Source organism: Hyposmocoma kahamanoa, unplaced genomic scaffold (assembly GCF_003589595.1).
Source record: "Hyposmocoma kahamanoa isolate Upper Pololo Valley unplaced genomic scaffold, ASM358959v1 102, whole genome shotgun sequence".
Taxonomy (NCBI): Eukaryota; Metazoa; Arthropoda; class Insecta; order Lepidoptera; family Cosmopterigidae; genus Hyposmocoma; species Hyposmocoma kahamanoa.
The window spans coordinates 17,980,084-17,994,897 of record NW_020653337.1 but is presented as its reverse complement, the minus strand read 5'-3'; the positions used below and the strand labels follow the sequence as shown (position 1 = coordinate 17,994,897).

Below are 14,814 nucleotides of genomic sequence, written 5' to 3'. Positions count from 1 at the left end.
AAAGCGGCAAGCTTTTTAATTCTTATTCTTTTGCCAGAAGCCAAGAAATATATCTATGATTCTGTTCGCAATTTACAATAAAAATTTAGAAACAATAATAGGAAAATGTTGATTTCTGGAGTTTAGATACATTTAACGAACTCAGTTAACATTGCGGGTCATTCTCGACAGGTCTAATTTGGGAACCTTTTCTAAATTGGTTCTGTTATGTGCGTACCCCGTAGTAAGTTTCGTTGCTTTACTAGGAAATTTCTAGTTTAAAGCCAGATAATTGGTATTTACTTAATGTTACCTTATTTAAGGTTACTTGACACGTTGTCTTATAAATTTAATAAGAATGATATAAGTATACACGCGAGGTTGTTGTATTTTAAAATAACCCTGTATAATATGAATTAATAAAAATATAATATAAATTAAAATAGAACAAAATAATATCGATAAACAAATTATAAGTCGATATACTGGTTTAAACAGCCGTGCGGTAAGATCGCATTTAATGCAATTATTTTTGGTAGTGTAAATACAGAATATGAAAATTAAAGATTTGCGGCATATAATTAAATAAGTTTGACTGTATATATCAAAGACCAGAGGGCGCAATTTAGTATAATTTGAAAAAAATGTACTCACAAAGTGAAGGTCGGAGTCGTAAACAATATAATTTTTCTGTCCTAACGGCCACCGGAAGTGCAACATGTCCTGGTTAAGCTGAAGAAGGAAAATGACCAGCACGAACAGAACATTCACCATCAAAAACGCGAACACCATCATGTCTCGGAGGTCCTTGAGGTCTTTCTTGATGCGGGCCTAGGATTTGAAAAAAAAAATTGTATAATGCACGGGCAAAACAGTGAGTGAACAATATATATATATATATGGACTATAAGATTGCTTATCAGATTTAGAATCAGGACCATACATTTTGGCAATAAAATAATAATAATAATAATTTATTTATTGTTCTTTCCACCTTAACTCTAGGCAACATAATTCCTTAATGTAGGTCAAGAATAGGGTAGGTCCAACAATACTACCTTGAGGCATCCCGATTTTAGTAGGTAGGTCGGTACTAGTATGGTCGCCCATGCGTACACGTTGTGTTCTATTACATAGGTAACTTCTAAAAAGTTCCAATTGCCTATCCCTGATACCCAAGGCCTCGAGCCTCTTCAGAAGTATGGGGATAGCGACCGTGTCGAAAGCTTTGGCTAGGTCCAGAAATATTCCTATGCACTTTCTACGCGAATCCAGATTCGTTACGACGTAGTCGGTTAGAGCTTGAATTGCATCATTAGTCGATTTGCCCCTACGGAATCCATATTGCTGTGAGGATAAGAGAGAGTTAGTTTCGAAATAGTCCACAAGACTGGTATTCATTATACGCTCAAGTACCTTCGACAGAGCCGATAAAATTGAGATTCGGCGGTAATTAGTAATCAGGTCTCTATCCCCACTCTTAAATATGAGATGTATAATAGACTTTTTAAATACATCAGGGAAGAGACCCTGGGATATGGACAGGTTGCAAATACGTGTTATACATATGTGGTACAAGGACATCTTTAAATGATTTTAGTATCTGCACGACTTTTCAGAGAAATCAGTATTCTTTCTACCTCCTCATTATCCGTTTCAAGCAACATGAGGGAATTACATGCAGAGGCATCGGCTACCAAGGGCGCGGGGGGATTTTTACTTACAATTTTATCAGTAAGCTTAGCCCCAATATTGGTAAAGAAGAAGTTGACAGCATCGACAGCCTGCTGAGCACTAGGAGCAATTGAGAGTAAGCCAGTAGCACTTGTTTCAAGCTGTGTCTTATAGTAAAATCTACCTTATACAATAAACTATAGCCTACATAACAATAGCCTATCGGAGTCCACCGCTGGACCTAGGCCTCTATCAATGCGCGATATAGAACGACGATAATTGTAAATCAAACTAAGGGCACCTTCAAATTAGCTTGTAGAAGCGCTACGGTGGCTCGGCAGCCGCGCGTCTGTGGCGCTTCAGTAATTTTTAGTTCACTAATTGTGACTGCGAAAGAGACGCGCGCGTGACACGACAGCGGCGCTGCAACTACACTTCTAAATATTGTACAAAAAATAAATAGTGGTGCGACTGCAGCGCCACATTGGCGCCACTGCAGCGCTTGTATAAGCGTCTAATTTTATGGCGCCCTAAATTAGGCATTTTCTAGATATTTCAATATATCTAACCCGTCAAATAGCCTATTACAAATGGAGACAACTTTTTGATTCTGAATCCGTAGCGTTAAGTCAATATTAGTCATAAAAGTTTGTGCTGTTAATTAGAAAACTAAATTCTTTAAAATTCTGCAAAATCACACTATATACAGTCAAACCTGCAATTAAATATATTTCATTCATTCATTGCCTCTGCCTCCGTGGCCGAACGGTTACCATGCCGGACTGCCACGCAGAGGCCCCAGGTTCAATTCCCGGGTCGGGAGAAATATTTGTATGGCCTACATTTATTTCTCTCGTGAGTTTGGGTGTAATTTGTGGTTGTCTATGTGTGTGTCTATGGCACCCACGACAAAGGGTTTCCCTAGTGCGGGGCTATGTTGAGTGTGTGCGTTATTATTATTATTATTATTATTTGATTCATTCCGCTTGCAGCAAGTTGGTGGTTGGTAGAAAGTTGCTAGTTGTATTTTTCCCTCACTAGGTCGGAAAGGCTTTCTTCCTCATTAGAAATCTGCGCGCAAAAGCGTTTTTGCACTGTGCACGAAACTATTTCTTTCGACGAAAAAAAAGATAATGACACGTTGAACTATGTGATTTTATGCGTACATTACTTATGTATGTAATACGAATCCTGTACCCCACCTACGGTGTGGTCGGGCTCGGCCTGTGGCGCGTGGTCGGTTTCAGTTTACGGGGTGTGCTCATGCTCTTCGGTGGCACAGCAGTTAGTACTATGGGCTCTTGATGAGGAGGTTGATTCCCGATTTATGCTAATTTAAGAAACGAACATTTCTAAGTTGGTTTTGGTCTGAGTATTCTGGGTTATCGTTGATTTGGTATTCATAGTACCTACATAGTACAGGAAATTCGGTAGTAGTTTGACATTTTTTCCCCCCTAAATACTTCTCTTTGGCATAGCTTTCAAGAAAATGAAATCTAACATAGAGACGGTTGAGATACAACAACGCTATAATAAGTATCTCATTTCCACTACATCGGAAAGCATGCTTACATTTTTACAATTGTGAGATCTTGTACTCGTAATCTATTACGTCTCCTTATATTATCTCTATTTGATGGCGTGCGGACGCTTCGGGCTTCGCCCTCCGGGGACTTCGGCCTCCGGCCTCGGCACTTATGGCTTTGTTTTAAAAAAATTGAAATAGCTCTTTAATAGCAGCCATGTTTCAAAATTGCAAAAATATTTTTTGACCACTAATTATTATCAAACAATCTTAGAAATCTTCAGAAATAGAAATTTTCAGTCCGAGCAAAGCATGTTTTTTCAATAGACATTTACATAAAAAATTACTATATCTATTACTATGTCTATAATTACTGGCTATATCGAAAAACGGCAGAAACAAAACTTTTACCCCAAGTTGTGATTGAAGCCATGCCATTTTCAGTCGAATTAGAGCAAATTTTTATCTGGCACTAAAAAAGTTTGTATGGCAGCCATATTGAAAAAAGGCGAAAAATAAATTTCGACGACAAATTATTATCAAACACCTATAGAGATCCCCACATATCAATTTTAAGTTGAATTGGAGCTAATTATTATTAGTTGTTGAAAGGCGGCCATATTAAAAAATGGCGTAAAACCATTTTTGATCGCATTTTATTATCAAGCACTCCTACAAAACCCACACATGCCAATTTTGAAAGGGATCTGAGCATTTTTTTTCTGCCGCCAACGAACGCTTCTATAGCAGCCATATTTGAAAATGACGAAAAACCAATTTTGACCACAAATTATTATCCGGCACTTCTAGAGGCCCCCGCATGCCAATTTTCAGCCGAATCAGAGCAAGTCCGTTTCGGCAGCCACTTTTGACGAAAAAAAACGCTTATATGACAGCCATATTAAAAAATGGCGAAAAGAAACTTTTAACTCCAAATTATGGTTAAGGACTCCTAAAGACCCCCGCATACCAATTTTCAGCCGGATCGAGGCAAGTTTTTCTTCGGCCGCCATTTTGAATTCGCCATCTTGTTTTTTTAACCCAGGCAGTTGACCACTATTAATCTCTATGACATTACTTTGAGCACCTCCTACCATCTCTAATAGTTTCCGTGATAGGCTTTGAAATTTGTATGGCGGCCATCTTATTTATTTGAATTTCGAACATTTTTTTACTTCCGGCGGAAATTGACCAGGATGTACCTCATAAAAGTGCACAAATATTCCCTCCATATATTATAGTTTTTGCAGGCCGTTGATCACTCTTTCATATTTTCCACATTTAGGTCTTCTCAAATTTGATTCTTTGCTTTAGAATCTATCCGCGTACAACGGTATAAATATCTTTTTTTCCACCATATCGGGAAGTATGCGTTCTATTTCTAACAGTGAGTAAGAACTTGTAGCTTTATATATATAACTAAGCGGCGAGCGTTGCGCCTTTTGCTTTAGGGCTTTTTTTGGGATTTGTGACTGATTGTGAGTTGGACTTCATATTTCTGTAGAGAATCCTCTTTGGTTGAGTTTGGATGGGAGGAAGTAGGGTTATTGACTGCTCCAAATTAGTTACATGTAGGGGTAGTTGGTATGATCGTGTCAAGTTGTATCCTTAAATATCTCAGAACAAACCAGTCGTATATCATTGACAGCTGCGAAGATTCAGAATAGTCAATTTCGTAAGGCGGCCATCTTAAATTCGTCATATCAGAACACTTTCGGTTCTGGTAGAAGCTGACCAAAATCCTTGACAACTTTTATTTGAGAGCCATGTGCCCATCTCCGATACTTGAGGGAACAGCCTCTGCCCCTCCTGATCCCCTTTCCGCCCACTATTCCTGTACATCATTTTAACGATCTCTATTCCTTTTGGGAGAACAATTACCTAAATGTCTACATCAGTCAGTAGTAATCGAGCTACCCACATATAGTATGTTGTGCGTTGCGCTGGGCCGCTAAAGCGGCTCGCGAGGCCTGTGTATTGGGCTTGTGACAGTTTGCTGCTTGTAGTGTTTGTTTCAGAAATATATGTTTGTAAAGTTTATTTGGGTAGTAAGGAGCCTGGTAGTTGATATAATCGCGTCAAATCGTATCCTTGTATACTTCAGAAGAAATACGAGTAATATCCTTCCGGTAGAAACTGACCAAGATGGCGACCATTTTTAGTTTGACGACCCTGCCGGTAGGTGTCATACTTTGGCCGCGCAGCCGGGGTCCCACCTGATGCAGTCCATTTATCTAAGGTTTCGGATTTTTCTGGTACTCACCGGAGCCCTCCGACCACGACTCCCATACATCATTTTTACCCACCGCGACTCTTTCTGGGAGAACAACTATATCAATGAGTGACTACATCAATGGTAATCCAGCTATATATAATATAATAATAATAATAATAATAAATCCCTTGGTATATTTTATTCATATTATTGATGACATTAAATTGACAATGATAAGTAATCGTGTTTATTAAATTATTTTAATTCGTCGAAGAACTAAAATAATTTCAATAATCACTTAATCACACAAAATAAAAGTACAAGCAAGAATAAAAATTGTTAAGGTGTAAATTCAGAACGCATCCGAAGAAAAACTTTTTCTTTCAATTAAAAAAACTGATATTTTATAGTTACAACTGTTTTTCTTTCATCTACCATTTTCCTCGCTATAGTGAAAAGTTGTGTGTTTCGCTCGGCAGCAAAATGTTGTGCGTCTCGTGGCTTGAAACCCTCGCTACGCTCAGGATTCTATATGATCTTAGGCTCCTTCCCCTGCTCACTGCTGCGTTGCAGCCTCGCATAATAAATAACTGTTATTCAATCAATTATTTCGCTTACCAATTCCGCTTTATTCTCGTCTATAGGTCTCAAGTAAGTGTCGATCAAGTCCTTCCAGAATACTGTCTCTGCAGTCGTTAATAAGTCCACTTCTCCTTTTCGCAGATTCGGATCTTCAATCCAGTAGGGGTTGATGAGGTCGTCTCTATCTTCCTGTTTACAAAACAGAGTAATTCAAAGGAAGATCACAACAGTACGCTGAACATAAATAGTAATTCGTTATAGCTCTTTTTTTTTGCAAAAAGTACTTAAAATAATTATACTTTTCCTGTTACCATCATCGTTTTAACACGACTACGTGAGATAAGTCGAATTTTCGCTCAAGAGTTTTCGTCGTTAGAGCTCATAATGAGTCTATACAGCCTCAAATAACTCTGGTTGGTTCCGCATAACACTGAAAGTGTCGAATCAATCATTTTGGAATAAAGTATACAGGGAAATTGAGGATATACCCTAATTACTATACGGTGTGAAAACACGCTTCCTAAAAATTTTTACGATGCAAAAAAAAAAGAAAACCGCTGTACTCAATAAGTATTTTACATTACAGATTTTTTTATATCAACTGAACTGAATAGAACACGTACATTTACATTTTTCAAATGGCTTTAATTTCGTTTGTAAAAAAGTCTGAAATAAAGACAGTGTTCCTGTCTTTATTTCGCTCGACCCAAGCAAAGTGAACCGTATTTTTTTTATAATATCAACTGACGAAAAAAAAAACTGACGGGACGATGAAAGTCGTGCGCCTGATGGTAAGCTACACGCCTGTCCATAACACTTGCAGTGCCACTCAGAGCTTTAAATCGCAAAGATATGAGGGGTACTGCCACTGCGCCCGTCACCCCGAGACATAAGTTGACAAGTCTCATGTGCCTGTAATCTCACCAGCACCATTACCCTTCAAAACCGGAACGCAGCAATGCCCACATTATTACTTGGCGGCAGAAATAGGTAAGGTGGCGGTACTTCCCTGGACAAACTCTTTCACAAGGAGCTCTACTGCTACTAAAGTTAGAGAGTTACGGATCGAGGTAGTCGATCTTAAGAACTTCTCTATGTCAGAATAGAGAATTTCGTAAAATCGGCTGGCTTAACCTATACTTACCCTAGGTATATCATTTCCGGGTTCGCCTTCCTCAAATTCCGAGGTTTCTTCAATCGAATCGGCGCGTAGGCTCATTGAAGAGCGGCGAGCGAGTGAGGCTCGGCCCCGGAACGTTGGAGGCTCCTGAACGCTGTCCGTCGCTCCTCTGCAAATAAATCATGTTTTTATAGCTGTCATGCAACGTTTAACTCGTGTAAAAGATAACTCTAAACTATGGCATCTTTACCTTCCATAAGTAACTTGACCCAAAAATAACCGATACTTTTTTTTAATTATAAACAGATCAACGTTTTAGGCTCTTTACAATTCCCATGGTCACGGCTGACTAACTCAGTCACCTAATGCCTAAAATGAATCTATTTAAAGTACCGGCACGCTATGATGGCCGTTTTGACGTTTGTCCTCTCATCAAGTTTCGTATTAATTCATAACTACTTTGAAGGAACTAATCGATGTACATTGTTGTCAATAGTGACGTCCAGTAAAATCATCGAGTTTATAACCAGAAATAGAGACGAAATGTCATTTAATTTGTTTGAAAACTATTCTGCCATATCATTAATGTGACAACTGCGCTCCGATAGGCTAGCCCGAGTTCGAAACAATTGACGGGTGTCGTCAATGGATGTCGTCAACTGTTTCACTTTAAATCCACCAAGACCAGTTAACTTGAGCTTTGCTCTCGCTTTGCAGATGGACGAAAATTGCAAAATTACATATTTAATATTTAATTACCGATGAAATGTGATTCCATTTGTTTTGCAATAGATGTTTTGCTGTTTTTCCCACACCACCGAATAGAACAGCACGGCATTGTTAGAGATATTATCTTTATTACAATAAATACAGAATATTTTTTGGAATATACGGATAACGTACGCACAGATCAGTAGTTGGCCTGTCTATATTTCAGTGCAAACGGGAGTTGATATTTATAAGAGCTGTATCGCTAATATGTTACCATGAATATATGGCCCTTATTTCGTCTCTATTTCTGGTTATATACGACACAACTCGGCACTTTTCTTCGAAATTCGAAATTTAAAAAAATGAAATCTAATACGATCGTCACTCATAGGATCGCTGTCCAGCACAACTTCTACCTCCGACAAACTCGCGTCAAAGCAAAATAAAGCAGTTTCGAATTGAAGATATATTAATTAAACATTTTTGTTTTCGTTTTATTAAAACTTTAATCAGCTACCCCTTGCCATACTAGTTATAAATCTAAAAACTTATAGATGCGACTCGCATTTGATTATATTTTTTCGATAATGAATTGAGATTTGACTTCAGTATTGTAATCTGTCAAAACGGTCATCATAGCGTGCCGGTACTGTAATTAGTAAAAAGGATTGATCAGTCAGACAAATATTTTACCTACTTCAGCAAATACGAACATAAAAACGAGAAGGGAAGTCATAAATATACGCTTACAAATTCTCCAATTTCTTTTCAATTTTGTCTATGGATTGGGCAATTTTAAGCAGATGTAAATCCTCCTTGTAGTCCTTAGGGTTAGTACAGCATAAACAACGGAAGAGTCCCGATACACCGCACTCCGCAGTCCCGCTCGTTTCCTCCGACTTGCCGAATATTTTCATTAACGTTTGACTATCTGCCTTTTTCTTGGCTTCTTCCGCCTCCTTCTTTTCTTGTTCAATTTCCTGAAATACGTAGGTATTATTTATTTAGTTATTATTTAACTACACAAACCACTCTGAGATGGTGGTCAGAAGTGAATCTACATTTTAACATAAATAACATTAACTTTCAGTTCAAATACCCGTCAATAACTTGTCATCCAATAGCTAAAAATGTTGAATTGCTCTAAGACAAAATTTTTAAAAAAGAACAGAACTAAATGAATGCATGTTTTTGCGTTACACTAGTGAAACTGCTTTTTGCATTTCACCATAGGAAAGAGCATAAAAGTGCACTATAATGATTTAGATAAAACACTACGAAAATTTACACACTTATCGGGTTTTGCCTCTATCGGGATCTCGCGATATCATATTCAATTTTTAAAAATCAACCAACCTTTGCAGTTTTCTTCTGTACAACTTCTCGAGTTCCCCACGACACGTCGTTCAAATTGCACAAAGAGTAAATAATGAGCAACATATACATAGAAGGGATAGTTATGTAATACACGATGATAAATAGTAAACACCCAATTTCTTGAGGATGTAACGCTGCGGTGATAAAGAATATGCCAAACGTAGCTATCAAAAAAATGCTGGAAGGGGCAAACCAGCCGTCCTCGACGACCTGGAGAGCTATACCGACGATCACCATCATCATTAGCATTGCGTAGAGACAGGTTATTACGGCTGCTAACATTAACTGAAACAATATTAAAAAGGTATTTTTAATGTGACTGTATAATGGAATAAAGAAATGATTTATTCCATATCATAAAAAAAATAGTTAAAATGTAACGTCAATGGATAACATGATCGTCACTAATATAAACAATAATAATGAATATAAAATAGAATAGTGTAACTAAAAAATATAAATAAACAAAAAATATTGACGGATAACAACGTCGTAAAAATAGCAAGTAAAAATACAATTTCGCATTCAAATACGCATGTATACTAACTACGCTTGGTATACGTTTCATTATTTTGTTAACATAAACTTTTTTCATAATTTATGTTACACAATTTTTGTTTTACAACTTGGTCACCGTAACGCGGGGACTCAATTTCATTAATTTTATCAAGTATTTAGCCTTAGTTTTAGAAAAATTAAATTATTCGTATTTTTAATAAAATTTGTTTCAAGCGGTTCGTTCGCTTTGTTTTTGAACTAAAAAATAAATCATTTTTTATTTCCATTTAAGTCGAGGCAAATTTTGGTTAGCCCAGTTCTATGCATGCTTAGGCGCAACACCTGCCATAAAAATGGCAGGTATTGCGCCTCACACACATATATTACTCGGCATATTTTTTTTTAAAATATGCCGAGAAGTGCTAACACACCAAGATATCTCAGACGAAGCTTTAAACCTTACATACATACATATACTCATGCCCTTGGATTCCCATTTCGGTGGGTAGAGGCTATAAATTGTCACTTTGTACGACCCTGATAAATCCCTCTCGCTTTACTTACATTCATCAGCTCGCTTATTCTTCTCCCTACGTGTTGCAGCCTTTTTAAGAACACTCTCTATGTAACTTGAAAATATTTTTATTACGCCCTGTACATACAATTTCGTTCAAAAATTCCATTTCATACCGCGGCAATGTAAATTTGGCCTTACCTTTATTAAAAAATCTTTAAACCTTATTACCTGTATTTTAGATTTGCAAGTCATACAGACGACGAGGAACACAGTGAGGGGGATAAGGTTGATCAGCAACGCGTTGCCGTTGCTCATGCCGGTAATTGCATTCATCGCACCCACCATCATAAGGAAGATCGTGCCGGGACCCAGGACTGTGCCCACCATTAGCATGAACTGGAAATAATAAAGATAACGATTGTAGCCAAGGGGAAAGCGGTTGCATATACATTGAGAGGTCGACGGTTCTAGGTGTTCTGGCGGCAAGTACCAATGACTTTAATTAGTAAGTTATGGCATAGTACGAACTATTTTAATATATAATAAAATTTCAATATTAATTAAAAAAGACATTTAAAAATAAAGTAAAACAATTTGTCATCCAGAAAGCATACTATTCAAGAAATCATAGGTTCCCAAACAGTTTTGCTCACCGCCTACTTAGGCAAGATAAAAAAATTTCCATACCGTAAAATTTTTCCATAAACCATAAAAAATAATTGAAAACACGTATTTTTTATATTAAGTTAACACAAAAAATCACAAGGACAAACTACTCTCACAACAAAACACACACTACAAAAATATATGTAGTGTAGTTTATATATTTAATTCAGGTTTTTATTTTATATAGCACCCTGGACAGGATCAACGCCCCCCGTATTGCTTCCGAGGCACCTGCCGCCCCCTTATGATTCTTCAGCGCCCACTGGGGCACTGGGGCCTCAAAGTGGTCTTTGGGAAACTATGCTATAAATGATTTTTCAACTGAAAAATAAAACCGCAACTGACGGAAAGCTCACGTCGTTCTCATTTATTAAATAAGTATGAAGTAGAATAATTTAAGAATTAGTTTTTGTCTCCTTGCTACACCCTTAGCGCCCAGTTACACGAGGCGAAAACTTTCGCGCGGCGACCGCCTGCTCGTTTACGTTAAAATGTAAAGGCTAAACAAATAGAGCGTATTTTAATTTTTTATTTAATTGATATTCAATTATTATTTATGAAATTACTCCACTAGTTTGTTATAATTATTAATACAAAGATCGAACACTCAGAAAAACTTCCTTCGATCCGGCCGTATTCGAAACGACGTCTTCTAGCACACCGTGTCAGACGCTATACCAACTAAGCCACGGAACGAACCAGCGGACCTCACGAATTCTTCTACGTGCTTGCGTCGTGTCTTCCTATTTGGTTTTTCAACGACTTTTTTGTCGTAGCGCCATCTATGAGAAATCTATGAAAGATTTATCAATTAGAGCGTATTTTGCCATGACAGACCCACGCGGTCGCTGCGCGGCGGCATCGCGGACTCCACTTAGCTTTTACGTTTTAATTTAAATGACCGTGTCGGGCGCGCGGTCAAGCCTAGCTTGAATTTGGTCTACGCGGCGGCCGCGTGGTTGTATTATTCAGAGGAATTGAAATGTTGTTGTCTAGTAAATGGTATTCAGATTCGCCATTAATGTACATGAAGACTTGGTACCTGGGCGGTAGCCGCGCGAAAACTTTCTCCTCGTATAACTGGGCGCTTACTGGGTCATGTACCATACTAAATTTTCTTATAAGATCTTTTTAACTACCTGCCAAGCTATGACGTAAACCCCCTCTTTGAAAGATTCCAGTGCCAAACAGTGGGACGTATATTGAATTATATTATTAAACAATACAGTGTATTAATTTTTTATTGAATGTCAGAATGTTTCACTACCATGATATTCAATTATTTTTTGTAAAATTACTCCACTACTTTGTTATAATTATTAACAAAGATCGAACACTTAGAAAAAATCCTTCGATCCGGCCGGATTCGAACCGACGTCTCCTAACAAACCATGCTAGAAGCTATGCCAACTAAGCTACGGAACGAACCAGCGAACCTCACGAATTTTTCCAAGTGTGTGTTGTCGGATCTTTGTATTTGGTTTTCAACGACTTTCTAGCCGTAGCGCCATCTATGACAAATATATGAAAGTTTTTCGTCACCCAGTCAGGTACGTTTACAGCTACCAGCATACAGAGCATTTGTGAGGTTTAATTACACGGGGGGCAGACTAATTAAATTATTCTGCCCTATAAATACTTAGACGCAAGAGCTTTATTGTATTCGGATCAGTAATCGAAAAAGATAGCCTTCGTAGGTAACTTCAGCACATGTCAAGTTGAACACAAAATGCATCAAATAGAATTTATAACTTGTTATAATTATAAGGAACCTTTGAAGCCAAGCAATTAAAAAGCTGCCAATTTTAAATCTAAATTGCCAACTACATTTACAACATACCTGATAACAAATATAGAGCATAGATATATTATCGTTGACTTTGATGGTGTGCTTGGAGTCCGCAAGTAGATCGAAGATATTGGCCATAGTCGAAGGCACCCATCGTCGGCGCTGGTTGAAGAACTCGTTGAAACCTTCAGGGCAGTGCGTGTACGCGTCAGACGCAGCCGAGTACTCCACGCGGTAGCCTCGTTGCAGGAGTAAGGTGCAGAGCCATCTGTCTTCGCCTGATGGACAAAGTCAAATAATTTTTATTTCATAGCAAATTACACTTCAAATCGTCACACTGATTAAAACTCTACTGCTCATTCGAAAGGCAGATTCCCCTGACAAGAATGAGCAAGAAACTTTACGGATTGCTCTTTGTAAATATACATTTGAATACATTTATCATCACAATATTTCTGTGGATCTAGCGAAAAGGGGCACAAGTAAAAAAAACCTACGTTACAAGGAAACGTTAAAAACACTTAACGTTTAATATCGCAGAGAGGTCACGCGTGCATGTTGACCCTTCAAGTGACTACGCTACTGTTGCCGCTGCTAACCGATCCAGTGCTCCACAACCACAACCCAGGCAGTTACCAACAAAGGAGAAGAAAATGAAACGGATACTCATCTCTGGAGATGTATCATCAGTATCACCGAGAAGAGTTGAACAGTGCGACGAGGACGGTTTCAAAAAGGTGGAAAGGAAGAGTACACCAGCCGTAACCTTAGTGGCACCGCCCCGTCTCGCCCTAATCATTTACTGCGTCCAGCGATACCGACAACGTTGTTATACGTGTCACGGCTTCATTACTCCACAAAGACTGCGGATATTGTGGAGTATATACGGGTGAAAGCCAATGCTACCCTGAGTGTCGAGCAGTTGGTGTCCCGCCCCTATGTAAATTTTAATTAATTGGTGGTGAGAGTACCAACTCAACATCTGTCGACCTTCATGAAAGATGAGTTTTGGCCGAAGGGGGTCATGTACCAACGTTTCCGAGGCCGGCTATCGGACACCCGCGTTGCGTCATACGTCACAGGCAATACGTGTGAATAATAATTAGTCAGTACTGTTTTAATTGTATTATTATGTATATTAGTCTGTAAGGTATGTATGTATTTATGGGTTTATGTTACCTGAAAGCAAATAAATAAATAAATAAAAATATCATATTATGCTTTAACTGTTTCGCTTGTTGTTTCGGTCTCCTTGCAAAGTTGGCATTTTTGATTTGTACCCCTTTTCACTAGAGCCACAGATTTAATTTAAACATCTTAGATCGAGACTACCTGCAAGAGCTAAACCACGGCTTTTTGTCATCCAAGTACGCAGAACCTGTACAATGACCTTCAGTACAAAGTTTTTGTTTTACTGTAGTTTTAAACCTCATAAACGGCAAATTTTGAATATCAATCGGAATCTTATTATAGAAGCGTATACATCACTCCTTTAAATGAATATGAGACTTTATGAAGACGAATGCCAAGAACAGCTAGTTTATTTTTATTCTCCGTATTAATGTTACGTCTGTTATATTTTTCATAGAAAAAACAATATTTAACAGAGTAGATAAATAGATAAAACGTTTATTCAGCACATATATGGACAAGCAGAAACAAACATTTACAATCCTTTCTTGCCGTGACTCACGCCGTCCGCGCGTATCAAATACGTCGTGTGCATAGGCTCTTGGGTTTTCGCGATTGTTACACATTGGAAATTAAACTACTAGTTTTCGAATGTAACTTGCTTATGTTTTTGTAACCAAACCAAAGCTTCGGGCCCTTTACAGGTCCCATGGATGCGGCTGACTGGCAAAATAAAATATACACTATTTAGATGCAAAAAAACAGCCTCATTTGAAATGCATGAAATCAACTACCTCAATGGCTGAACGGTTACCATGCTGGTCTGTGGCAGACCTCCTGAGTTCGCTTCCCAGGCCAGTGGAAATATTTGTAAGGCCTACATTTATTTCTCTCGTGAGTTGGGTGTATTTGTGGTTGTCAATGTGTGTGTCCATGGCACCCGCGTTGTAGGGTTTCCCTAATGCGGGGCTATGAGTGTATGTTTATTTATTTATATTTATTTATTTATGTAAATAATTTTCCAAATAAT

General features: G+C 38.1%; 1 protein-coding gene across 2 annotated transcripts in view; it reads right to left on the bottom strand.

The window, feature by feature from the left end:
• LOC113235651 (chitin synthase chs-2-like) overlaps positions 1-14,814 on the bottom strand; it is a 42,093-nt gene that overhangs the window by 5,775 nt on the left and 21,504 nt on the right. For both annotated transcript variants that reach the window (XM_026471480.1, XM_026471488.1), the window contains exons 14-20: positions 12,705-12,931; positions 10,427-10,594; positions 9,163-9,468; positions 8,557-8,786; positions 7,120-7,264; positions 6,012-6,164; positions 634-810 (exon numbers count right to left, since the gene is read on the bottom strand). In XM_026471480.1, coding sequence (XP_026327265.1) covers positions 634-810; positions 6,012-6,164; positions 7,120-7,264; positions 8,557-8,786; positions 9,163-9,468; positions 10,427-10,594; positions 12,705-12,931 — 1,406 coding nt within the window. The remainder of the gene's footprint in view (positions 1-633; positions 811-6,011; positions 6,165-7,119; positions 7,265-8,556; positions 8,787-9,162; positions 9,469-10,426; positions 10,595-12,704; positions 12,932-14,814) is intronic.